This window comes from Podarcis tiliguerta (genome assembly GCF_965153285.1).
Source record: "Podarcis tiliguerta genome assembly, chromosome: 7".
Classification (NCBI taxonomy): Eukaryota; Metazoa; Chordata; class Lepidosauria; order Squamata; family Lacertidae; genus Podarcis; species Podarcis tiliguerta.
The window spans coordinates 82,833,574-82,860,132 of record NC_139540.1 but is presented as its reverse complement, the minus strand read 5'-3'; the positions used below and the strand labels follow the sequence as shown (position 1 = coordinate 82,860,132).

Here is a 26,559-nt window from a genome sequence, read left to right as displayed (position 1 = left end):
TTAGCAGTGTTCTCAAATTCTTCTTTTTTTTAGCATCCCCTGTCATTGCTGCCAACACGCACCATAAACACTGACTCCTCTCCTGGCTATCTGGGTGGCGAGCAACATCAGCTACCTTTGCGCCCAGCAGACAATTTACCCTGTGTTTGTCACACACCCTTCTATCTATAAGTTCTTACTCCCACGCAGTGGCGTAGCGTGGGGGGTGCAGGGGGGGCCGGCCGCACCGGGCGCAACATCGGGGGGGGGGGCGCTCACACTCGCAACTCTCTGCCCCTACCTGGCTCACTCTCTCTCACTGCAGTGCTGGCTGTGCGAATCCGATCCGAGCCGCCAGGTTGCCGCCCACTGTGGAGGGAGGGTGCCAGGCGTGCGGTGCAGAGAGAGAGCGAGGGACTATCTGGGGGAGGGACAGTGCAGCGGGGGGCGCAAATTACTTGCCTTGCCCTGGGTTAGGGGGCGCAAATTACTTGCCTTGCCCCGGGTGCTGACGACCCACGCTACGCCACTGCTCCCATGATTCCTCCACGCCCTGGAGAAGTATCTTCAGAATAGAGGATAGCCACTCCCACCCCCCGGAATGGTCCTTTCTAAGTGAATGCTTCCCTCTTCCTCGGAGCAATGCTCCCTGACAGTAGGGGAGCTATCATCCTCAGAGTGGGACACAGCTATAACATCCCTGAAGGCCTCATCCACCAGTCTCTTTGCCTCTTAGGTTTTCCAGTCTGGCAACAAGTCTTCCCAGAGAGCCTGGGGCTCATTGCACCTTGGGCACACGCACAGTCATAGATGTAACAGACAGTGGAAGACAATCTGGGCCAAGTTGAATGTTAAACTAGGCAAAACAAGGGCTTAGCCCCACATAGCGCAACAGCAGCAGCGGACCTGGGAAGGAATGCAGTGCGTGCAATCTTTCCTTCAGGAGCCCACCTCTTTGCTCACTTGTGCCAAGCCATGTCTTGACAAAGTATTACGTGCGAATTGGGCCTGTGTTTTCTTGGTTTGGTTCACAGATCTTCCCCCTAACAACTTGCTTTGCTCCTGACATAGGATATGCCATTGTGAAGGAGACGATGAGAGCCCTCTAATCACTCCCTGTCACTGCACAGGGAGCCTTAATTTCGTGCATCAGGCTTGCCTGCAGCAGTGGATCAAGAGCTCGGACACCCGCTGCTGTGAACTCTGCAAATACGAATTTATCATGGAGACCAAATTGAAACCTTTAAGAAAAGTAGGTGCAATGAATGGCTTTGAATCGTGTAAATTGTAGATTTCCTCATTACCTCAAAGGGCCACTTCACACACATTTAAGCAGCACACATTAAAAAGGTATCTGAAGTTGTTTTCTTTGTTCAAGTGAAAATAGCAGAGAGCTGTGCGGTAACTATGCCAGGGTCGGGAGGGGTCACAGCCGGAGAGTGTCCATGCGGCTTTGAAAGATGAGCTGCTCCCTGTGCAAAGAAATATGCTTGAGGGTATATGCTGCTGCGACTGAGTGTACACCCAAACACTGCATGCGATTGCATGTTGGTGAGAGGTGCCATTGTGTGCGAGGGGAGGGGGGAGAGGTGCTATCAGAAGGAAGGAGGGAAACCTGAAGGGGTCTGAGAGTAGTTTCAGGGAAGGGTGCATGAGAAAGGTTATGGGGATGGAGTGCGAGAGGGGCTGTCACTGCTTGTGCAAAAGGAACTGCTGTTGCATGTGCAGCAGCACTAGTGGGCATGCCAGAGGTGTGTGCTTGTGTATAAGCATGAGAGAAACTCTTTGACCTGTTGCGCAGGCTGCATCCCTGTTGTAGCGGCAGCCAGACTGGTGACAGGGAGCGGCCACCGAGACCATATAACACCGGTCTTGAAAGACCTACATTGGCTCCCAGTACGTTTCCGAGCACAATTCAAAGTGTTGGTGCTGACCTTTAAAGCCCTAAACGGCCTCGGTCCAGTATATCTGAAGGAGCGTCTCCACCCCCATCGTTCTGCCCGGACACTGAGGTCCAGCTCCGAGGGCCTTCTGGCGGTTCCCTCACTGCGAGAGGCCAAGTTACAGGGAACCAGGCAGAGGGCCTTCTCTGTAGTGGCGCCCGCCCTGTGGAACGCCCTCCCATCAGATGTCAAAGCGATAAACAACTACCTGACATTCAGAAGACATCTGAAGGCAGCCCTGTTCAGGGAAGTTTTTAATATGTGACATTTTAGTGTATTTTTTGTTGGAAGCCGCCCAGAGTGGCTGGGGAAACCCAGCCAGATGGGCGGGGTACAAATAATAAATTATTATTATTATTATTATTATCTGGAAGAGAGGGGTGTGTGTGTTGCTGTCTTGGCTTGAGGTCTCCCCTCAGGGCAATATAGAAAACAACAGCCATGGGTTATAAACAGTGAACCATTGCACAGGCTATTAAGGTAATTAAAAACAAGAATGATGCAACCCTTGTGGGATTGATGTAAATATGATATCGGCAATGTCCTCTCAATACCTTAAAACTCTATTTGATATGGTTGGTATAATAGGTTAGAGTCATAGGAAATAGATCTTTTGTTGGGTTTTATTATTTTATCATTTTTTATTAAATTTATGTACCACCTTTCATCCAAGGATCGCAGGGCAGTTTGCAGTATGAAAACAAAAATATGTAACGTAATATCAAACAAAACAATAACCCCCACTGTAATAGAAAAGGCCATAGATGGTTTAATTAGCCAGAGGGCTGGGGGAAGAGGGTAGTTTTTGCCTGGCGCGTAAAGATACGTAACGAAGGTGCCGGGCGAGCCCCCCTGGGGAGAGCATCCCACAAGTGGGGAGCCACCCTAGAAAAGGCCCATTCTCATGTTGCCACCCTCCGGATCTCCTGCAGAAGGTGCACACAAAGAAGGGCCTTAGATGATGACCTCAGGGTCTGGGTCAGTTCATATGGGGAGAGATGGTCCTTTTGGTATTGCGCTCCTGAGCCATTTCATGCCACCAAATTCTGCACCAGCTGAAGTTCCTAAAGCATCTTCAGAGGCAGCCCTGCGTAGCATGGTTAAGCACCAGCTGAGGTCCATTGCCCAGCAGAGGTGCCTTTGTAATCTATTTCTTTTCCTTCTCTCCCTCTCTCAAACCGTGCCGGGAGGGAGAAGTGTGGGGAGGAGATGTCGGGAGCTGAGAGGGTGACAGGAAATAAAGGTGTCTGAAGGAATGGGGAAGAGAGGAGAGAAGGCCTTTCCTACCTATGACATGCCCCTTCCTAGACAGAAACTAATATGTGTGCATTCTTTAATGCAAGACACCAGAGAGAGGGCAGCTGCTGTTGGCCATATAGGGAAAACTCTGTGGTCACTCCAGTGCCAGAAAATGTGGCCATAAAATGTATCCGGTGGGAACAGCTTTTTGAACATTTAACTTGACCTGGTGGAGCAACTTCATAATATTTTCAACATAGCTGAGGTCGTTAAATTTATATAAGTGATGGAGAGAAAAATCTGGACTAATATGTTTATGGTATCAAATAATTCTGAGTTGGCCTGTCAAGGATGTGGATAGTAAGTAATGTGCCATGGCTAGAGGGTGTCCCTAAGCTGCTCAGATCACCTGCTAAGCAGGGAACAGCACTTTTAAAGTGAAATAAAAATTAGTTTCCGTCTCCAGTAAATACAACTTGCCTCTTCTGCCGTGTTCTGGCATTCCTTTTATGATCTCACCACTTGTTCTGCTTTCTGGATTTCTTCCTAGTGGGAGAAGCTGCAGATGACAGCCAGTGAGCGAAGGAAGATCATGTGCTCCGTGACTTTCCATGTAATTGCTATCACTTGTGTGGTGTGGTCTCTCTATGTCCTCATCGACCGAACTGCTGAAGAGATTAAACAGGGGGAGTCCACTGGTATGTTAATTTGCTTTTTTCAACAGAAAACGGGCAGACAAAAAATACTTGCCTGTTTTGCTCCAAGGGAATGTTATAACAACATAAAAGGCAACGGAACCTTTTTGTTTTTACGCTCTTTGCTAATCTGATTATACCTCTGTTTTATGTGCCATCATACAGAACATATCTGGAGGTAAAAAGTATTGCAAGGGAAATAAAAAGCTTATGCTTATGCTTTTTGCAAAAAAACAAAACATTTTGGACTAAGACCTGTGGTCAGTAGATACAGCCAACCACCATTTCGTGTGGGAGTTCTGTTCCCGGCCCCCGTGCGCATTGGTGGAGCATGTATTAGTGTGCCCTGTTACACCCTTTTAGTGACGTGTTGAGTGATGTTGCCGGGTCACTTCTGGGTTTGGGACGATGCCTGTGTGCAATCACGTCTTTTGGATGCGTGTTAATTAGTCGTTCCCTGTGTGGGGCAAGGAAGCCATGACAGCTTTGGGGAAGGAAGATAAGCAGTGCTCTTCTCCATTTCTGATCATGACAATGTGCAAGCTGTGATAATGAGACAGAAATTGGGGAACTGGAGCCTTTCCCTTAGCACATATTGCCATATTTTACTTGCTTAATCTTCCATTATGTCACCTCTGTCTGTATTTCTGTGAGGAACACGGATGCTTGCCTGTTCTTCTTCATTGTGCTACTTCTTTGTCCATTTTCTTTGTCTTTCTTACATACAAAATCCAAAATCCCATTCTTGCGTCACATTCTTATTGTACGCTTCCATGTACTCCCTTCCTTCCTTGACTCTCACAGATTTTTGTCGGCCACTCGGCCCCCTTTTTGTTTATCTGCTGGTTCCTATACCTAATATGGGGATAAGCCTCAAAATCATTTCTTCTGCAAAGGCTTTTTCTAGGCCAGCATCAGTTCACCTTTTGAATCCCCTTACTTTGCACTTGTAAGCATTCACATTGGTTATTTTTCTTTTTTTTTTAAGTAATATTTATTAGATGTTTTATAGTTACAAAAAGAAAAAAGGTAAAGAAAAACAATACAAAAATTCAACAAACAATACATCAAAAATAAAAAAGAAACAACAAAATAACAAGAAAAAAACCAAAAACATTTAAAAGCACATCCAAATTTCATATCTTTATCTTTCATTTGCTTGTTTCCTCAACTTCCTCACACCTCCCCTTTTTTGTATTCTAATTCAAATTAACTGGTTCAGCAAATCCTTTCCCTCTTTCTCAGTTTTTTTATCTATAATTCATCTTAACTCAGTCTTGCTTTCAATTTTCCACTTTTGCCCATTAACAATCAGTTTTTACATAATCCTTAATAACATTTCTGCTAAAACCATATAACTTCATTCCAGTATTCTTCTAACACATTGGTTATTTTTCAGGGCTGTAGCTATTCTACAAATGCTGCAAAAAGTATAGGACTTCAGATGAAAAATAGAACGTCTCAAGTAGTGGGAGCCAGCATGGTGAGGTGATGAATCCCAGTTTGGAATTCCCACTCAGTGTGAAGGCCATTCTCATGGACACAGCACCCCCTTGGCCAACAGGGCTTTGTGGAGGAGTGGAGTCACTGCTCTAACCGCAGCCTGGCCACACATGGAGACCAGGGAGGAAAGTGGGCGAGGCAGGCAGGTGCCTGTGCCTCTAATGGAGCAATCAGACAAGGCAGTAGCAGGGCCAACAGACCCTTGGAGAGCTTTCTGCTTCATGGAGCTTTCACCTGCCTGCATGTTTGGTGGGTGGAAGGAGGAGCCCCATGCCAGGTGGGACGCTGCCATCATTTTACAGATGCCAGCTGACCGCAGACCCTTGGAGCTGGGCAGAGGAGTGCCATCTCCCAATCCACACACCTCTAAGCCATCTAAGCCTGGTGCAAAGTTGTTAGGAGAAAAGATAGTACACAGGTCCTCTCAGCTGCTTAGACATTTGCTGTTGTTTAGTCGTTTAGTCGTGTCCGACTCTTCGTGACCCCATGGACCAGAGCACGCCAGGCACTTCTGTCCTCCACTGCCTCCTGCAGTTTGATCAAACTCATGCTGGTAGCTTCAAGAACACTGTCCAACCATCTCATCCTCGGTCGTCCCCTTCTCCTTGTGCCCTCCATCTTTCCCAGCATCAGGGTCTTTTCCAGGGAGTCTTCTCTTCTCATGAGGTGGCCAAAGTCTTGGAGCCTCAGCTTCACGATCTGTCCTTCCAGTGAGAATTCAGGGCTGATTTCCTTAAGAATGAATACGTTTGATCTTCTTGCAGTCCATGGGACTCTCAAGAGTCTCTTCCAGCACCATAATTCAAAAGCATCAATTCTTCGGCAATCAGCCTTCTTTATGGTCCAGCTCTCACTTCCATACATCACTACTGGGAAAACCATAGCTTTTACTATACGGACCTTTGTCTGCAAGGTGATGTCTCTACTTTCTCTGCTTAGACATAGTCTGCTAAAAATGTCATAAGAAGAAGAGTTTGGATTTGATATCCCACTTTATCACTACCCGAAAGAGTCTCAAAGCAGCTAACATTCTCCTTTCCCTTCCTCCCCCACAACAAACACTCTGTGAGGTGAATGAGGCTGAGAGACTTCAGAGAAGTGTGACTAGCCCAAGGTCACCCAGCAGCTGCATGTGGAGGAGCGGGGAATCGAACCTGGTTCACCAGATTACGAGTCCACCGCTCTTAACTACTACACCACACTGGCTCCAATATTAGAGATGCCTGCCTTCTGTACATTTTCCCATAGGAGAGCTGGAAATGCGAGTGGGGATTGAACTGGAGTTTGAATGCAGAGTATTCTGAAAATGTGTAAGAATTCCTATTTCAGATGTAATACCTGACCTTAACTGTAGTTTGTTGAGCTTCTAGTTTGTTGCTGGCTTATTTTGCTGAGCACTGATTTCTTCTCTGGAAAAGTAAGAAAGGTATTTTGAAATCTCCAGGCTTGCCCCTTACTCCCAGAGGAGCCAAAGGCAGCTTTCACCCCAGACCCCTCTGGAGGGATGTACTTCTATACTCCCAGGAAGGTCTTTGTTGGGCTCCTAAAAGCCCACTACACAGTGCTTACAAGACTTTCTGTTGCTGGTTTTCTTTTTTCTCTTTCCTCTGTCCTCTTCCTCACCTCTACCTGTCACTTCTGAAAGGGCCTGCTGACTCTCCCTCTTGCCCCGTTACTGGCCTTTGAACTTTGTGGCTGGTCCGGGCCACCAAAGGAGGGAAAAGCCATGGCATTCCTGCTATTTGGCTCTGTGAGCAGCTGCTTTGCCCCACTCCCATCCTGCCAACCCACACACTTCTTGGAACGGAGCTGTGGAGCCACTATTCAGTGTAAGTGCACGCTGTTAATGGATCTGCTTGTGGTTGTTCACACCTAGATCTTGGGGTATCTTTAATTGGGAGGTGATTTTGTAGTTACAGTATTGTATTATGTTACTACCCATTTTAAAATGCTAGTATTGTTCTGCTTACTGGCCAGAATTAGAAAAGAACCAACAAAATTCAATATAAATGAATATAGAATACAGAATCTACATTAATGGCAGACAGTGAGTATAATGGCTTTAGGGCTTGAAGACCTAATAGATAAAAAAGATGTTTGATTGTACAAATAGACAGGCTATCCAAACTCTTATTGCCCAGACCATTAGTTTAAACAGTTCCTGTAACAGAGATAGCAATAGATGGAGGCAGATTTTGTCTTTTATGAGTTACTGTGGAAGCCAAAATGCACCATGGCAGGATTGGGGGGAATGCTTGGCACATGACTCTGCTTTGGATAGCACAAGGGTTGAAAGGACAAGAGATGATGAGATTAGGAAGGGAGGAATAAGAGAGAAGCAAGATGTTAATAACTACCTATCACGGGAAGGACAAAGAGAAATGGTTTCCTGAACTTCACCATCTCCCGTCCGTTGCAACATAGCATAAGCAGCTCACCACAGCTGCATGACTCATCAGGGCTTTGTGGCCATTTGACAAAGTTCAGGCTCAAAGAAAAATGTCTGGTGCTACAAGCAGTTTCTCCTCTACTGCAGGCATCGTCAGTGTAGTGCCCTCCAGATGTTGTTGGACTCCATCTTCCCTGACCACCGGCCATGCTGGACGGAACTGATGGGAGTTTGAGTCCAGCAACAGCTGGAGAGCACAACGTTGGCTATAAAAGCCACTAAGACACAGTTCCATAGGACCGGGGGCACTTAGGAGTTTGTTCAGTCCCCCCCCCCCCCCAAATTCTGAATCTGAAGTGTTTCATACAAATTCCTAAAGAAGCAACACATCAGGGTGGATATTTTAAGATTAATTGATGTCATCCATAGAATCTCAGATTTGGTGCCAGTTCATCCATAGAATCTCAGATTTGGTGCCAGTTCAGAACCTGGAGCACCCAAGAATTCAACTGGACATTTCATCTTACTTCATGCATTTGTCAGAAGAGAGGATGGGGAAATTATAGCTTCGATCAGTCTGGTGTTGACATTTTGTCTACATGTGGTCCTTGCAGAGCATCCTATTGCCTTACTGACTGCAGATCATAAACACAGCCAACACTTCAGCATTTCAGTACTAGTGTCCAGCACACTAAAGGAATCAGTGATGTGATGACTGGATCAGAGGCTCTCTGAAGGATTCAGCCTTGCAAGACACTGACAGATTGTAATTACTCCAGATGTGGAGGCCCGTATGTTAGGCCAAGTGGCAAAGGGTGTATGGAACAGCCAGGAAGTGAGCAAAAGTATACATATTAACCCCCAAATATTTCACTTTCTTAGCCAATATTAATCCTGTCTCCTTCTGAAACTTTTCTCTCTCCATCGCAGTTAAGCTTTTCTCTAAAACCTTGGTTTTCATCTTGTTTAACTTAAAACCTGCTACCTGACCAAAATCTTGAATTAATTCCAATACTCTCTTAGTACTAGATTCTGGCTCCTGTAAGGTCAATACCAAGTCATCAGCGAATGCTTTCAATTTGTACTGTTTAGCTCCCACTTGAATACCTTTAACCGATTGGTCCCTTCTTATCATGTTTAACAAAACCTCCAGGACCGATATAAAAAGCAGTGAAAGAAGTGAAAAAGGATTTAGAAATATGGTCAAATTTGAAACTATCACTGTTAGGCCGAATTGCTCTCGTAAAGATGAATGTACTAATGGTAGATTGGCTGAGCGTCTGGACTAGTCCTTCACCCACAGATTATGCAGTGCTTCAGAAAACCAGTGAGGCATCTGTTTTCCATGAAAGCAAACTGACAGATACAGAGATTCATGTCAAGGTACCAGCATCCCAAAGAAGAGGACGTAAACATCCTGGAAAAACAATGGCCAGTGGGACTTGTGTATGCTTTTTCAGGGTGTTGAAGTAACTCAAACGAGCAGCAGAGATCATTCTGATTATGCATCAGTAGTCAAGGAGCCTGTGGTTCCTAGATCTGGTAGAAATTGTTGGAGGAAAGCAAATCCATTTCCACTGACAATTCATAGTCAGTGCATGTGTTACTTTAAACCAGCAGAGGCCACTGTATTCTACAGCAATCTAGTCAGCACTTGCATGTCGTCTTTGTTTTGTTTAAGTTTACTCCACCCCTAACAGCTGAGCCAATTTGTTCTTCTCTCCAGCCAAGATGCTTGCAGCTTTCTCGCATTTCCACTCATCCTGCATGAATAAAGCCTTTGAACTTTAATTCACATAAGCTGTAAGAGAAATAACAGTCAAGACACGATGGAATCTACTAGAAAGGGTGGATTTGCTTTCTCAAGGACCAGTCCTCTTTCTTCAACTCTAAATATGCCTTGACTGCGTAGAGGCTGAAAATATCTGACTGCAGTAACTTGGATAATCGCACAGTTTTTGAAGCCCTCTTTGCTTTGAGGGGAAAAATCGATGGAAACACCTGGAAGGCCTTTGTATAGTGGTACACTTTGAAAAACAAAGCTTAAGGCCTTGAGAAGTCTTGTTAATCTTAAGAGATTTTAGAGGATTAGTCTGGTCTAGCTGGATGGTAGCATCTCCAATCAGAGGAGTCAAAAGTGGAAGATGACTCTTGTTGGCATGAGAGGCATGTGCAAAGCATTAGGAACACCTTCCTTACTCTCCCAATAGCAGGATATTTATGGTAATGAAAATTCCTGCTGCCACTGCCTCTTTTGTTTGTACTCACCTGATACCCCACAAGCCTTTGTAGCAGTCCAAGTCTGGTGCTACCTTACCACATCACCAGTTCAGTTACCATTGGCTGGCAGCAGAAACACAACAGAAGATGCAACCACTGCTGCCAAACACACTTCCAAAACTTCCCTCCGTTCTAGCGCACTCCACTCCACAGAGGCCTGCTGCCATTTCCCAGAATACTTTCCTCCCAGTTCTCTGGAACAAAATAATATCTTGCTACAAGATACCTGTCTGGGTCTCCATAAAGTTTTTAGAAAATTGTCTAGAAGCCCCAAAAGCTGCCTGGCCTGTGGTAAACAGATTTGTGAAACTTCTGTGCTGGAAACCCAGATACCTAGCATATGAGGAAAATCTCTGTACAGTGGTACCTCGCAAGACGAAAAACTTGCAAGTCGAAAGAGTTTTTTGTTTTTTGAGTTGCTTCGCAAGACGAATTTCCCTATGGGCTTGCTTCGCAAGACGAAAACGTCTTGTGCCTTTTTCTTAAAACCGTCAATGCATTCCTATGGGAAACCATGCTTCGCAAGACGAAAAACTCACAAGACGAAATAGTTTTTTGAGTTGCTTCGCAAGACAAATTTCCCTATGGGCTTGCTTCGCAAGACGAAAACGTCTTGCGCCTTTTTCTTAAAACCGTCAATGCATTCCTATGGGAAACTGTCAATGCATTTCCTATGGGAAACCGTGCTTCGCAAGACGAAAAATTCACAAGACGAAAAAACTCGCAGAACGAATTAATTTCGTCTTGCGAGGCACCACTGTACAGTGACTGTACCAGTCACTAGTTCCCAGCCTGCAAGCACAACTTCTTCATCTTCTTTTGCTCCCTGCCCAGAGAGGTTGAGATGATTCTGCAGAAGAATGTCCTCCTTCATCTCACAGATGATGTGGAAGATGCAACAGGCCATGGTCACGTCAGCAGCTAAATCTTCCTTGATGTCCGCTCTTCACAAGCAGGCAGGCCCAACTTGTAGTTCTTTTTTACGGCTATCCTTGGACTCGAGTCTGGCAAAAGGATGAGTTGCTTCTGGTTTGCAGTAATGAATTGTTACCAAGAGGCTCAGTTCAGCTGGCCCTCTGACCACCAGCTTGGATGGCTTTATAAAAGGATTAGACAAATGCGTGGAGGAAAAGGCTATCAATGATTGTTAGTCATGGTGACGGTGTAATGCCTTGAATCTGAACTGCAGCTCATCTGAACTATGGTCAGTTGCAACAAACTGATTACAAACTATAACTTATGAGATTAGCTTGATTCAAGTAATCATGATTAACATAAAGTTTGAAATAAATGTTAAATGCTAAACTACCATATCTGATTCCTCCAACTTTGCTCAGCAGCAGATAGTGCAACAAATGTGGTCTCATTGCATGTGCAAAGAGGAAGTGGATCTTGGCACAATCTGTCTTCATTAAGAAGAGACTACTTCTTGTTACCTGTATTTTTCATGGGTCTCTTTATTTATTTTTAAAATTCTATTAGTATTTAATTACTTTTTAATTATTATCTTTTCTATTTTTTGTATTTGTGTACTTGTGTACTTTATTTTGCATTTTTGCATTTTACAATGTATTAACAACAAAAAATAAATCTAAACAAATTCATCCTACATTTTCTTCAACTTCCCTCCCCCCTCTCTGCAGTTTCTTATTTTATATCATTTTCTTACTGCATAACCAATTGAAACCTATTTACAAATTTATTCTTTATGTTCCCTTTTATATATTTCTTGCTGCACTTGTTTATGTCATTCCTGCTAACATTCTTAATTGTTTAAAGTTTGTCTTCATATATTCAGCATTCTTTCCCCATTCTGTTAAAAAAAATGTCTCTCATCCTGATCTATAATTCTTCCGGTAAATTTTGCCATCTCTGCGTATCCCATCCGTTTTAGTTGCCAATTGTCTTTCATTGGAACTGCTTCTTTCCATCTTTGGGTATATACCATTCGGGCAACTGTAGTAGCATACATAAATATATATATATTTTCTATTCTTTGGGTGCCTCTCTACCAATGACACCTAAAAGGAAAGCTTCTGGTTTTTTAACAAAAGTTGTTTTCAACATTTCTTTCCAACTCTTTATAAATCATTTCCCAGAAGACTTTTGCTATGTTACATGGCCACCACATTTGAAAAAAGTGCCTTCCTTCTCTTGACACTTTCAGCAGGTATTTGATTCCGTCTTATACATTTTAACTGACTTACTAGGGCTGCCCTGGGCCCCTTTGGGAGAAGGGTGGGATATATGTTTTGTTGCTCTTTGGAAATAGCAGAAGCTGAGTGAATCTATGCCAAATGTACAATTTTGCTTCATCAGTTTTAATGCAATTTCTCTTACGTGTTTGCACAATGTTTTCAGATCTTACAATACATCTGTTCCCATAGTCTAGAGAATCTTGAATTTAAACATTTTGGTGGGTTATATCTTTTGTTAACAGAGACTCACTATGCCAGCACTTTAAACTTCATTTTTTTTCTTTCCTTTAGGTATTCTAGAGTGGCCATTTTGGACTAAACTAGTAGTGGTAGCTATTGGTTTCACTGGAGGAATTTTGTTCATGTATGTTCAGTGCAAAGTCTACATACAGCTTTGGAAAAGACTTAAGGCTTACAACCGTGTTATATATGTTCAGAACTGTCCAGAAACAAGCAAAAAGAACATATTTGAAAAACCCGTGCTTATTGAACCAAATCTTGAAAATACAGATATGCTTGCGAGTCATCATGCAGAAATGAGCAGTTTACATTATACAGAGCCTGAAGACTCCAGGGCAAACATTCTTCATATCTAGCATATTTCCCTCCATGAAGATCTGCACCAGCATTGTTTACCCTGCTCAGCAGCTCAAAATCAGCAAAGGTTGAGCTGGTGCAGCTTTTTTTCTTTTGCACTTAATAAACACCTTACCAGGGTTGCAAATCTCAAGCTGACCTGAAAGAAATACAGGATTGATTGCAAGATTTGTAAATGAGGTGAACTGTCCTTGTCTTCTGTAAAGAATTGTCAGTTTTTGGAGCCTACTTCCCCCGTCCCCCCCAAAAACCCATCCTCCGCTATTCCAGGGCCATGTAAGAACTGATGAAGCAACCATTACTGCGCGAAACAACCAAAAGCGACCTCTAGGAGCTAAAGCATGCCATCTTTATCCATAAATGATATGTCTAAATGCTTCCCAGCTACGTAAAAAGAAAAACTTCCTTGCAAGGGATGGACAGACCCATTACAGACTACTCGGGGATGCAGCTAAGTCCGCCCCATCCTTTAAAAAATCTGTTCGAAAAATAAAAGTACTTAAAAAGCTGTCTGAGGGCTCCAGCCTCAAATCTGTTCCCCCAAAAAGCCCTTTTGCGAAACTCCAGAAGTCTTCCAGCCACTCGCAGCATAGAGCACCTAGTGTGGGGGCTTCATACTGTGGTGTGTTTTGAGTAGAATAGAGAGCAGCAGGACTTGGTGGCTTTTTGTCGCTCTGAGAGGGAGGGGGGAAAGTTTGACTGTCCCATGCGGCAGCCCCCTCCCCCTGCCCAGTACAGTCCCCCCATTGTGCTGGAGCATCAACAGGTTCCATCTCTCAGAAGGAGACTTGCTCTGTTGGGTGCACACAATGTCAAAAACCCATCACAGGAGCTGTTCTAAGCTGTGAGCATCCGGAAGACTTCTGGAGCTCTGATTTTGGAGAAGCAAACTTCTAAAAACTGCTAGAGGCAGCACTGGAGTCCGCAGACCACCCTATTATTATGAGACCTGGGGGGCTGCACATTCCAAAATGAAAAAAAAAATCTGGGTCATGGGCCTCCCTGATCGAATCCACTTAGGAACCAGTTCTGGTCCACTTAGCACCAGTTCTACAGCTTTCTCATCCATCCCTACTTCCTGCAAACACAAAACAAGCATATCAGGAAGGCTGCTCACCACCACCACTTGTAAGCCTGCAAGTCCTAATGTAGGTCTAATGTTACCTCAAGCAATCTGCTTAAGTTCCAGCTGTGAGATGTTGCTGAATATTATAACAGGAAAAAAGAGGTTGCAAAGCATAGAGCACTTTAAGGGAGCAATCCTAGCTATCGAGGGAGAGACATCTGTGGCAACCAGAGCGGGAAGTGGTGTGGTTCACCCCTCCCTTTGTTTTTCATTTTGTTCCCTCCCATTGCAGCCAGTGGGACAGAATTAACTGCACCAGCACTTAAGGACCTTTTTGGAGAAGTGCCAGGGGAACAAGTAGCCATATTATCCTGCAGACCCACAAACTCCCTGGTCACACATCCAGCAACTGCTGATCCTTGCTCAGTCATAATCAGAGCAGTGACAACAGCATAGATTTTCACCACCACACTTGCAAAGCTTACAGCAGACTGTCTCTGGTAGCGGAGGTCCACAGCATCTTACGACCCCTTTGCCACCCTTTCAAGGGAGCATAGGATTGCTCCCTTAATTGTTTTTATTTTATTTTTGAAAAAAATTAATAATTTCTTTTCGGTTTGTTCCTTTGACTTAATCAAGACTCAGTTGCAACATAGAGCTAACCACTTGCCTTAAGACAACAAAAAGGAGACATGGTTTATATTAAGAATCTACAAGCATTCTTAAGCATGACACTACAAGTTCTCTGGGCATTTTTCCAGGAGTACATTTTTTTCTGGGAATATTGCACATTTGAGTTTTGTAACAAGGAAAAATTGATATAACCATAGATTAAATGTAGACTCATTTCAGTGTTTTGAATTGCTTGTCTGAAGAGTGAAGACTCAGTCGATAGGCTAATTTCTTATACAGAGAATTGCAAAGAGAATTTTGATGCTGCATTTTGAAGGCCTTGGGACGCTGCTTGTATGTATGTTTTCTGTTATTTCCACCTGGGAATTTCAAGTAGAACATTTAACAAGAATTCATAAAGTGAACTGTGTGATGTTGGTTGTTTTGATCAGCTGATCACACTTCCTAAAGGGGATTAGGATCCTTTAAAATAACTTGAAAAATACATTGGTCCATGTGGCCACATACAACTCTGTTTTTCATTTTGACTGTTTCAATATTTTCTATAAACTTCTGATTTACTTCCAAAGAACTTTTGCAAATCAAAGTTCTCTAACAAAGGTGTTTAGACCAACATCATTAGTTAATGTAATAAACAAAACCAGTGACTGTGAACTTATTTGTATCAAACTTAAATGTACTTTACTGTTTACTATGAAGACCATGACGTGTATGATTTAGTATTTAACATCGTATTGCTTTGTAAATTTATGAAATCTTAATTGTAGTGCAGTCCAAAGATGGGGAGGGAGGGGAATATGAAAGTGATTATATTACTCAAGAGCGTGGCTGGATAGCTCCAGTTTGGGTGTGTGTCAGGGGGGCGGTGGACCTTCAGATGCTCTCCATTTTGGTTGGCCCTGCTGATGTGGGAACTCCAACGATGGCTTGGCCAGGGCATTGGAGGAGCCAGAAGTTCGGAGATTGCTTCTGACATCAGATCTCTGTCTCCAGCATAGGAGGAGTTGATCTGATTTGTCCTAGGGGCCCTTAGGATTGCATGCTAAGTGCCTTAATTTTTACTCGAACAATAATTCCAAACATATCACATGTTAAGAGTTTCAGCCTACTGGATTTTAAGGTATATCTTTTTTCTAGTTGAGAAAATAGGAAAAGAACATTGTAGCGAACAAATTTTACCTGCTCTTAAAAACAGGGCAAATGTTTAGTTTTAGAGGGGGGGGGGGCTTCTGTGGGGCAGAAAAGCAGGTTGTTTGACTGCCAACAGCTAAAAGGCCTTTCCTTTCCTAGCACCACTGCTTCAATAATCTTTGCAGTGCCCATCATGTTTCTCCCATGTTGGAAGTGTACCTGCCTGAATTTCAGTGTGAGTTCTGACAAAATGTGTTTAAAGAAAAAAGACTTGAGAGACTGTATTCATGAAAAGCGGTGCACTTTAAAATAGCAAGCATTATTTTCAAAGATTATTAAAGAGCCCTTTGTATAAAGAGCCTTATCCAAAATGACATTTCTGAGCTGTCGCAGTGGAGAAGAGAAGAAGCCGTGCTATAATAGTAAGACGCTTTTCATGATGCAAAGGCCAGGGAGTTCTGGTGGAAGGAACTTAATTTACTATACAGATTTCTCTAAACATAATACTTTAAGATTGCAGTTTGATGTCCCTTCCTTTGACAACGCCCCCCCCCCCAAGTATTTGGCCTAGCTAAATCACGAACTTCTTGAAACGTTAGTAAGCCTCCAAAATATTCAGTCTCATGTTCATTTATGTCATAAGTTTAAGATGTTAGCATCACTCCCTTTGTTATTTATTCAGCTGGGTTTCCTTCGAATTCCTTATGTTATATTTTTCTGCATTGAATAATGTACTATAAGTGCATTTGGACAAAAGATTTGGGCACTGACAGATTGCCGAGCTAAAAACAAAGTGGAAGAATTTTAAAGAAAAATCATGAGCCTGAATAAATTCTATCGCATCTTTTCATACTTTTAACATACTGTGAGAGGCAGGCAAGCAATAGTGATACAGATTACCAAACCTAGCTTATTACACAGCAAGAGTCTTACAAGGTTTGGGAATACTAAAGAGGACACAATGTGAGTTATAAAGATATGCAATTTTACAGTTTTCTATCATTTAAAAAATTGAATTAACTACTAATGGATTGTTTTACAAGTCTTGTTTTAATTTTTCCCCAGAATACAGAGGGGATGTTCAAAAGATGCAGAACGGAATGAATAATTCTTTCCGCATAGGGGAGTCATTTGCTCTGCCCAAATGCCAAGCTCAGGGCTGGCAAGGGGTTTGGTGCAGGGCCTCGCAGCCTGGGGCAGCACTGGGGCCTGGCAGGTTTGGTTTGGCCGTGGGGCAGAGATTTGAATGCCTGCTCTGAGACCTGTTGTGATAGGACTGGTGGTACTGTTCCTTGAATACGAAGGACATGTATTTCTCAACATCAAGTATTTTAGTTCCAATCTTTTAAGAAAGGCAGGTGGGATGACTCACCAAACTGTCGCCCAGTAATTTGTCTTGTTCCCACAAAAAATATATATGCATGACATCTTTTAGGTAAGTTAGAACAATAGATTGAAGTGAAGCAGGTACTCAGTCCTGTAGCCAATGCAGGCTGGCTTTCTCAATAGTACAATCGATCATTGACGACGACGTTTTACAAAAGTACATTAGCAGTCCACCCAAAAAAAGTTGTGTGTTGCATTTGTTGAACTCTCATCTGACTTTGGGGGAAAACTTTACAGCCAATTCACTGGATAAATGACAAATGGCTGTTGTTCCTTATAATGATGCAAAAAATTGAACTTCACTTGCAGGCTGTCTTTTATATTCAATATTTACATAAAGGGAGTACAACAGTGTTGTATTTTGTCCCCACTACTGTTTTTATGTAATAACCCTCATACAATAACTCTCTTCTCTCCCTGACTCCCCTCAATTGATAACATTCTAATAGAGAAGATTGCTTCTCCAACCTGAAATTTATTGTAAGCAGGAAGATTTATACTGTAATAAGACCAAGTGGTGGTGTTTCTTAAAAGGCGTAAGTGGGTCCCGAATGGTCAAATGGTGTTGCTTCATTTTTGTGAAAACACCCTGTGGCACACACCCATTTGGAAGCAATTAAAATGTCACCTGCCCATTCATTGGATGCTATAAAGACACTTTATTGTGACCCTTAGGTCATCATTTGTTAGAAATGACAATAAAAAATTTTGTTGCTAAAACTGTCTCTTGCTTTTTATATGGTGCAGCAACTGGAGTAGCTCTGGATAAACTTGATACACAGTCATACCTTGGAATTCGAATGGCTTGGTTGCCTAATGTTTCGGCTCCCGAGCGATCAAAAACGAAGTGATTGTTCTGGTTTTCGAACGTTCTTTCGGAAGCCAAACACCCAGCAGGCCTTCTGCGGCTTCTGATTGGCTGTAGGAAGCTCCTGCAGCCAATCGGAAGCCGTGCCTCAGTTCCTGAATGTTTTGGAAGTCGAACAGACTTGAGGAACGGATTCTGTTCGACTTCCAAGGTACTTCTGTATTGTAAAATGAGTTCCTACATAATACTATTTAGAATCCTGCATAGTTGCCCTGATATCTGGTGCATTACTTCTGAAGATCTCTAAAAGCACTTATTCATAAATCTGTGATTTTATCCTGGAATGATTTGGGGAACTTTGCAATTTTAAGGGCTGACAGCTTAAATTCTTGCTCTGGAGTTGCATTGTAATGGCCATTGGCTAAAAACACTGGAAACCCAACTTCTCAGGCATTTCTGGAAATTGAAGCCAAGACAGAATTGGACACAGACTGATTCAAAATTGCTATCGTCAATAAATTGCTAGAGAAATGACTAGAGTAGGAGCCCCCAACTTATTTGCGGGACCAGGGGCCTGCTGGAATTTTGTGAATTTTTGTGTGTGTACTGCTCCCAAATTGACTCCTGGGGGGTTGTAACCAGCGACAAGATAATCTCTAGGTAGACCACGCACAAACCCCTTTTGCCACAAAAACAAAAGGCTTTCTACTCACCATGCAGAGCAGCAAGAATCCTTCTGCCAAAGAAGTCAAGGGATGGAGTGCTATGGGTTTCAGGATGTTACTACTGGGAGGAAAACGGCTAGGAGAACGGGAAGGACTGGGAGAGGTCAAGGAGGAGGCTTGCATGGGAAAAGGATGGGTGGGGAAGCCGCTCAAATTCTTCCGGTTTGCTGCACAGGTGATCAGGGTGAAGGAACGGAGTTGGATACCCTGTGATTATTGTTTTAAGCCTTTTAAAAATCAATTTCAGTTGGAATGGATAGGGAGCAAACTGGAAAATGGCATGAGGCAGTCCCAGTTTTATACAAGCTACGAAAAGAGGAAAAGTCACACCGGCACAGGAATAAAATGCTGTTTGTTTATTTAATATCATTTATAAACCACTCTACTATTTTTAAAAACACCTTAAAGCCGTAACAATATCAAGCATAAAATATATTGGATGTGGTCTTGGAAATATGTGGAGCTCATCGCTATTTTCAGACAACTAGTCTCCTGTTAAACTACAAGACAGAGGAAGAGAGAATCTTTCTCCTGAAGGACTTTAACCAACCAGCTCCCACCACAATTGCCCTTGTTCTGTTGAAGATGGTGCCACCTCCAAGGGCTGCTTAGAGCTCTGCTCAGCTGCTCAGCTTCTGGGGAACTTAAGGGCTGGGGTTGACTTCCTTTTCTGCACTTGAAGGGATGTGGTTTTAGGCCTAAAGTGCGTAAATGTTGGTTGACTACATTACATTTTGCCTGTTTGCCTGCGTTCCCATACCAAAATAGGAGATCCAGTGCTGGTCAATTCACAGCGATGGCAGTGAGCACTACCTATTGGAAATATTCCAAAGAAAATCCTAATGCCTTCCTTACCATGGTTCGTTTGTGAAGGACTGTGTTCTACTGATAGCAAAGGAAGCATGAAGCACCTGGTGAAATATTGAAATCCCAGTGTTATTTAATATACTATAGAAGGTGATTAACCGGGTTGGAGGGGGAACCCAAATTACTCAAATTTTGAAAAAGAGGATAATTGTGATAAAAATGAATTTGAGCAACAAGATTGCAATGGTATTGGGACCTGCTAAGAAGGCTTGAAATAGATTAGTGAGCTTATTTTAGCAATTGTGGAACTGAAACTATGATATCTTGGAAGAGGAAGTCGTTGGATAAGCAAAAGTTCTTATGATTTTTGCAGTCAGCACTATGTAGTCACTGTGGTGAACAGGAAACTGATGAGCTTTTAGTTATCTGAAAAATAGGAAGTGGTGCTCGTCTCTCACACTATCAAAACCCTGCATAATTTTCATGTAAAACAATTTAGACTGCAATCCTATGTGAATTTACGTTGGAATAAAACCAGTTGAGCTTAATAATAATAATAATAATAATAATAATAATAAATTGTTATTTATATCCCGCCCTCCCCAGCCGAAGCCGGGCTCAGGGCGGCTAACAACAATAAAATAAGACATTTTAAAATCATTTCATTAAAAAATTACTTCAAGTCAAATTGATGGCAACCATTGGGTAGGGAGTCACAGGCTGTGATGGGTTTTACTTCCAAGCAGACATGCAGGCAATGTGCAATGCACTAACTAAATCTATGCACTTCGCAAAGATTCGAACTTCGTATCACTGTTGCATTATACAACAGTATGTCAACTAGAATGAGTGGGTTTCCAGCAGAACAATTTAATTCAGATTCAAACGCCTAATCCGCCCTGTCTCCCTCCACCAGCCTCTGCCCACAGATAGACATTCACATTACTCCACTGGCATAAAGCTCTCTCTTCAACCAGCTCAAAAATGTGGGCAGGAGGGCAGTAACCACCAGTGGTAGGCTTTCTGCCAGTGATAGCAGCGCACAGGCAGCCCCAAAATAGGGCATTTCTGGGGGGCGGGGGCTGATCCAGCTCAGGAGCCACCCCTGGATAGCATTGGGTCCCATTGCTAGGCCAGCTCCAATGTTTTGCCTGCCCTTTCTGCCCCAGCTGGCATGACTGGCATGTGATGGGCTCTGTGATGGCATGTCACTATTAGGCCAGGGCTTGGGCTGCTCTGATATTTTATCAATCTTTTCCCAATTTAGTAAAGTAAGTGCATTTCAGGACCAGCTACCTCATCTTTTTAAAAACACAAAGCTTTTGCATGCTGAATAAGAATGACATTGTTTTTACATTATTTTAAATACTTCAGAACCAAACAAACAGGAAAGTGGGGACATAATAATCCACTTTATCCATTGAACATGTAAGGAAGGATTTTTGTTTACATGTTAAGGAATCACAGAAGCAGTTCAACCAAGTGATTAAGGTAGCTGTAAAATCTTTCACAGAACCTTCCAATGAAAGCTGATATTTATATATTATATTGTGGACGGTCAAGGACCAATAGTACCACTCTTCTGACTTGGGGAGATAATGACACCTTGTTTCCTGCTAGGTAACTGGTAGACCCCCCCCCCCCCAAACTGGGCATGTATGAGACTTGTAAGTATTCTTATCATTATAAAAACGACAACCAGGAATGTCACAAGCATTTGAAGGGGGTCGTTAAAAACGTGACTGACCCCATTCGAAAGCCTGTGTGCATAGGAGGGAGAAAGGTTGTTTTCTGCTGCTCCGGAGAAGCGGACACGGAGCAATGGATCCAAACTACAAGAAAGAAGATTCCACCTAAACATTAGCAAGAACTTCCTGACAGTAAGAGCTGTTCGACAGTGGAATTTGCTGCCAAGGAGTGTGGTGGAGTCTCCTTCTTTGGAGGTCTTTAAGCAGAGGCTTGACAACCATATGTCAGGAGTGTTCTGATGGTGTTTCCTGCTTGGCAGGGAGTTGGACTCGATGGCCCTTGTGGTCTCTTCCAACTCTATGATTCTATGGTTCTATATCCAAAGTAAGCAGAGCTCAGCTCAAAATCTGCTGAAAACTCCCAAGTCCAGCCTGCTCACCTTACAAAGGTCAACCTCCAGCTGGACTCTTGCATCTCCCGCTCCCTTAAAGGAAGCACAACACTGCTGTGTGTGTGTGTGATGATCTGGGGTTCTTCTTTCTGATGGCAAATGAAGGGAGCAACTTATGTCCTTCTGCCTCACATAATATTGTGGGTCCTTGGGTGGCATGGAAATCTGAGGTAGGGTCAAGCGTCTGCTCAGACACTCCTTTGGCTTCAATCTTCCCCAGTTCCATGTCCCCCAGACCATCCTTAATGTCTTCATCTGTTGTTCTGAACCCCAATTTTTAAATTGCTGGTGAGCTCCTGTAAAAACAACCAGACCAGCCCACAAACATTCCTTATAGAAATCATACATTCACTCGGTTCCTAAAAACAAAAACTTACTGAAAACGGGGTAACAGCTTTCAAAACAGAGGTGTTCTGACCACAAATAAGAAACAAATGTGTGGGATAGAGTTTCTCCATTGGTAAAGGTTCTGTTTTTGAGGTAAAAAATGTTCCTTAAGGTTTTGTTTTTCCTGACAATTATAAAAATTATTATCGAACAGTAACACGGTATCAACTAATTATATATGAGGGATAGATATTCAAAGAAAACTTAAAACTACAATAGTATCTAGTACAACTTAAGACCCAATTTGGTTTGAAGCCAGCTGATTTGCTTGCAGATAATTTGCCATGATTGTCACTCCGGTTCACTGGCTTTTCATGCCTTTGAAAAGGCTAATTCAAACAGCCACACTGTTAGGTATTTGATCCGGGGAAAGATAATAGTAGGGGAGTTTTTTGTTCCTGTTCCGCTCAGCAATGCAACTGGTAATTTCATCAAGATTCTTGCGGAATTTCCTCATGGCCTCTTTCACTGGCTTCTCTATGAAATGCTCATCTGGATACATCCCCAGAAACACCTAGTTGGAGAAGAAGTCACAAAACGTATCTGTTGGGAAATGTCTAAAAGAAATAATGCAGCTAATTTTGAGAAACTGCAAAAATAGACCCTTCCTCGTCTACTGAGCAAATATGATATTTAAATATTAATTATATATTTAATATAATAAATATTTAATATATTTAGTATTAAATATTAGTTGCACCAACAGGGTAAAGAACAGCTTCTATCCGTTGGCTGTTAGGCTGCTGAATGAAAAGATAACAACAGGGCAAGTGACTTTCGGGTTTGGCGAGTGTGCGTCAGTAAACGAGGGGAATTAAGACTAAGAGAGCTGAGTGGGGGGTGCTTGTGTAATCTCACTGTACACAAGTTGTACGAGTGACAATAAAGTATTTCCAGTCATGACCGACTCTGGGGTTGCAGCGCACATCTCGCTTTATTGGCTGAGGGAGCCGGCGTACAGCTCCCGGGTCATGTGGCCAACATGACTAAGCCGCTTCTGGCGAACCAGAGCAGTGCACAGAAACGCCGTTTACCTTCCCACTGGAGTGGTACCTATTTATCTACTTGCACTTTGACGTGCTTTCGAACTGCTAGGTGGGCAGGAGCAGGGACCGAGCAACGGGAGCTCACCCTGTTGCAGGGATTCGAACCGCCCACCTTTTGATCGGCAAGCCCTAGGCTCTGTGGTTTAACCCACAGCACCACCCCCACAGGGATTGGCAAAAACTAAAGCATCTTTCAGTTCCTGCAGTTGGAGCTGTCCAGAAGTGTGTTTACGGGAAATGCTAACAGGCCCCAAATTTTTGAGAACTCATCAAAATGCTCTGAAAGCACTATGGAAAAACATGGATTTCCAAGCTAAGCACTGACCTGCAGCTTTGGCCTCATGCATTATGACTGAGATATAAGAGGGGAATATCTTAGAAGTTTCACTTACTTCATTCTCTTGAAATTGACTCAAGGCCCAAACAGCACCAAGATGCCAACAAGAGCGCCCTCTATCCGGTAAACTCTCAACAATATACTCAATGGTGACGCTCCCCTTTTCTGTAGGGGGTGGGCGACGCATCGTTGGAGGGGCGTTAGGAATCCAGGAACACCAGTCGTACTGGGAAATAACAGGACAGAGCCAGTAAGATATAGGAATCTCTATGAAACATAGAGGGTGCTTGTGTGGCTGGAAGACACTCCTGTTTATACAAAAAGGGTTTTTCACTGGAGCTTCAGCCCCATGCAGCATAATCCCACATTGGAACATGTTTTTGAGGGCTGCAGCTAGAAGGAGGAGACAGGATTCTCATTTCCACTTCCTCTTTGTTAATGCAGGATGAGCTAATATAAGAAGTCATAACTGAAAAGTCATGAAATTTAGTCCAGAGTCTGGAATGGGGCACTGTTTTTTGTCCCGTCCCCCCCCCCCCCCCGTGACTTACTCTTTGATGTCAGGCTGGTATTAAAGGCAGTGGAGGGAGTAGAAAACCCTAATGTCTAATACACTTTCTTTGGAGCAAGTCCTATGTATTCAGTAGGGCTCACTAAACCTGCTTTGGATTGGACTTTGTGCGGTAAAATAACTGTTTACGGTGGTTTCTCTATTGGAAGGATGTACTGACACAATCTGTAAAGAGCAGGCATACTGCTGACATGTGACTTAGCTGTGACTACAACACAACCCTATGCATTTACTCAGAGGTAACTCCCATTGCGTCCCGTGGAACTTTCTTTTATAGAAGCGTGCTCAGAACTGCAGCCAACTACCTATCATTAGCTATCCTGTGCCCCACCAATGTAAAGAGCCAGCAGCAGCCACTAGCCTAAATAGCTCAAAATAATGCCCCAGATTAGCAGATTATCTTTAGGGGAAATAATTCCTAAAGAGAAAATGGGCAACCTCCAAGAGAACAACAAGAATTGTGATTCGGCAACCTGCCCTTTCACAGCAGTTTCAGTTCACATGGTGCGCTGATTTTATGCATCAAAAGAAAAGCATAAAGCGCAGATACCTAAAACAGAACTCTACATGAACGGCACTATATAACATGATGTACCAATACGTGAGGTATTTTCCAAAATATAAACAGGTGTTGTTATGTATTGAAGTTCTCAGCCTGGCCACCAGGGGTATTGTGTATATAGTTTTCACTCAGGTCCACGTAAGTTAATTTAGGCGGGAAACCCTGGGGTGTTGTTACAATGTTGTCAGCCAGCTGCCTATAAAAGCAGGCTGGCTGAGCTTTTCAGTTCAGTTCAGTTCAGTTCCAACTTACTTATAAAGAACTACTTGGAGAAATCTCTGTGTCGCCTGCTTTGTCCACCCACAACTTAACAGGTGTGTTATGTACTAAGTTTGGATCCTAGAACAATAGGCAAGTAGGACCCTAGAATGCAACAACTGATTGGCTTGCAGGAAAAAACCAATCAGGCTCCAGGAGGAAGTTAATCAGCCTATTAGGCTGGTATGATCATAGAATGCAACAACTGATTGGCCTGCAGGAGATGACCAATCATGCTCCAGGACAGAAGCAGAATCAGCCAATCAGACAGGACTCATTGTGTAAATACTGTATATAAAAGCCTGAGGTTTGGGGGAAAATTCAATCACTGTTTTACAAGCTGCAATAAAGAGCATGGAATCACTAAAGGACTCTGAGTATATTTCAAGATTATAGGTGCAGAAACATGCATGTTGATGGGGGCAGTCATCCTCATTTCTCATCTTCTCAAAACTGTTATGTTAACTGTTGCAAATCCCGTGGTTTCCTGTACTTCACAGATGTGCAAACTTTGGCCCTCCTCTGCCCTCACCACATCTCAATTCTGAGCATTTCCAAAGTCTTCCCTTTATTCTCTGGTGAAACTGCAGTCAGATTATCTCTAATCTACTGCAATCCCTCCTTCCTCCCTTTTGTTTTGTTTTCTCTCCTCCTCAGTCTGGTATGCCTCTGACCTGGTTCACATATCATGTTAAGCTGTGGTTTAAATAAGAGTGAATTAACAGCCTGTGGCTTATTGTTCCATTTGAACACAGCACAATGCTTTAGCTATGGCTTACTGATCTTAATATTCAGTGTGAACCTCTTCAGCTATGATTTAAGCGTTTCATTGGCCAAGCCCATGCCAGGCCAAATTGTCCACCAAGCAGCAAAGTTGCTAGGCTGGGAAATAAAGCTGGCTTTCAGCACTCAGACGCCCTTGCTGGACTTTTCTTGAAGCTGACACCAGGGCTAACTGCTAGGTCCAGTCGCGGACGACTCTATAGGCCGAGGGAGCCGGTGTTTGTCCACAGACAGCTTCCGGGTCATGTGGCCAGCATGACTAAGCCGCTTCTGGCGAACCAGAGCAGCGCACGGAAACGCTGTTTACCTTCCCGCCGGAGCGGTACCTATTTATCTACTTGCACTTTGATGTGCTTTCGAACTGCTAGGTGGGCAGGAGCTAGGGCTGAGCAACGGGAGCTCACCCCGTCACGGGGATTCGAACCGCCGACCTTCTGATCGGCAAGTCCTAGGCTCAGTGGTTTAGACTGCAGAGCTACCCGCGTCCAAATCACCTGGAAGACAAAAATTTGATTAGGCTGCTCTATGCCTTTTAACAGGCACTCAGGTGACCCCACCATTGTCATTGTTGATATTTCTTTATCAGACTGTCTGGACTGGTGTGTAAACCCACTTCAAGGACAGAATTGCTTCCAGATAAACTGTACCTGACCAAAATTTACTGCTGCATGTTGTGCAGATGCTGTAAAGATCACTATGGTAAGATATTCTGACAGCTTCTCGCGTGTCTTTATTGTCTTAGGAAATCCTGAAAGAAGAAAGAGTTAAATTAATAAGAGTAGTAGTAGTAATAATATTAATAATTAATAAACTAAAGGAAGGCTGTGGAACTTTTCTGAATTCTCCTCCACCTGGAAACACAACATTTATTTTTCACTGTCCCATGAGATGAGACCAGATGAAAGGGGAGCTTGTCTGCTCTTGATAATAAATTTTTATTTATACCCTGCCCTTCCCGATTTAAAAACTGGGCTCAGGGCGGCTAACAGCAAATATAGAACATTGATTAAAATGCAACTTAAAAACAGTATAAAACAACATAAAATACAACATAAAATGCAGCATCAATATCAATAAAATTCAAAAATTCAGGGGT

The 26,559-nt window shown here is 43.2% G+C and overlaps 2 protein-coding genes and 1 long non-coding RNA gene across 3 annotated transcripts in view; 1 reads left to right on the top strand and 2 right to left on the bottom strand.

The window, feature by feature from the left end:
• LOC310681173 (uncharacterized protein) overlaps positions 1-17,759 on the top strand; it is a 34,425-nt gene extending 16,666 nt beyond the window's left edge. The window contains exons 5-7 of the mRNA XM_083448746.1: positions 1,051-1,231; positions 3,712-3,859; positions 12,518-17,759. Of these exons, the coding sequence (XP_083304872.1) occupies positions 1,051-1,231; positions 3,712-3,859; positions 12,518-12,822 (634 nt within the window). The 3' untranslated portion in view covers positions 12,823-17,759. The remainder of the gene's footprint in view (positions 1-1,050; positions 1,232-3,711; positions 3,860-12,517) is intronic.
• LOC310681255 lies at positions 5,243-12,510 on the bottom strand. Its single transcript, XR_014513173.1, has 4 exons — positions 10,784-12,510; positions 8,971-10,379; positions 6,286-8,733; positions 5,243-5,782 (listed from the first exon to the last, which is right to left on the bottom strand). It is a non-coding gene; the product is annotated as an uncharacterized lncRNA (long non-coding RNA).
• Positions 17,760-21,433: 3,674 nt separating the features above from the next.
• Positions 21,434-26,559, bottom strand: part of ALOX5 (arachidonate 5-lipoxygenase) — a 36,339-nt gene continuing 31,213 nt past the window's right edge. The window contains exons 12-14 of the mRNA XM_083448702.1: positions 26,111-26,211; positions 23,345-23,515; positions 21,434-22,420 (exon numbers count right to left, since the gene is read on the bottom strand). Of these exons, the coding sequence (XP_083304828.1) occupies positions 22,241-22,420; positions 23,345-23,515; positions 26,111-26,211 (452 nt within the window). The 3' untranslated portion in view covers positions 21,434-22,240. The remainder of the gene's footprint in view (positions 22,421-23,344; positions 23,516-26,110; positions 26,212-26,559) is intronic.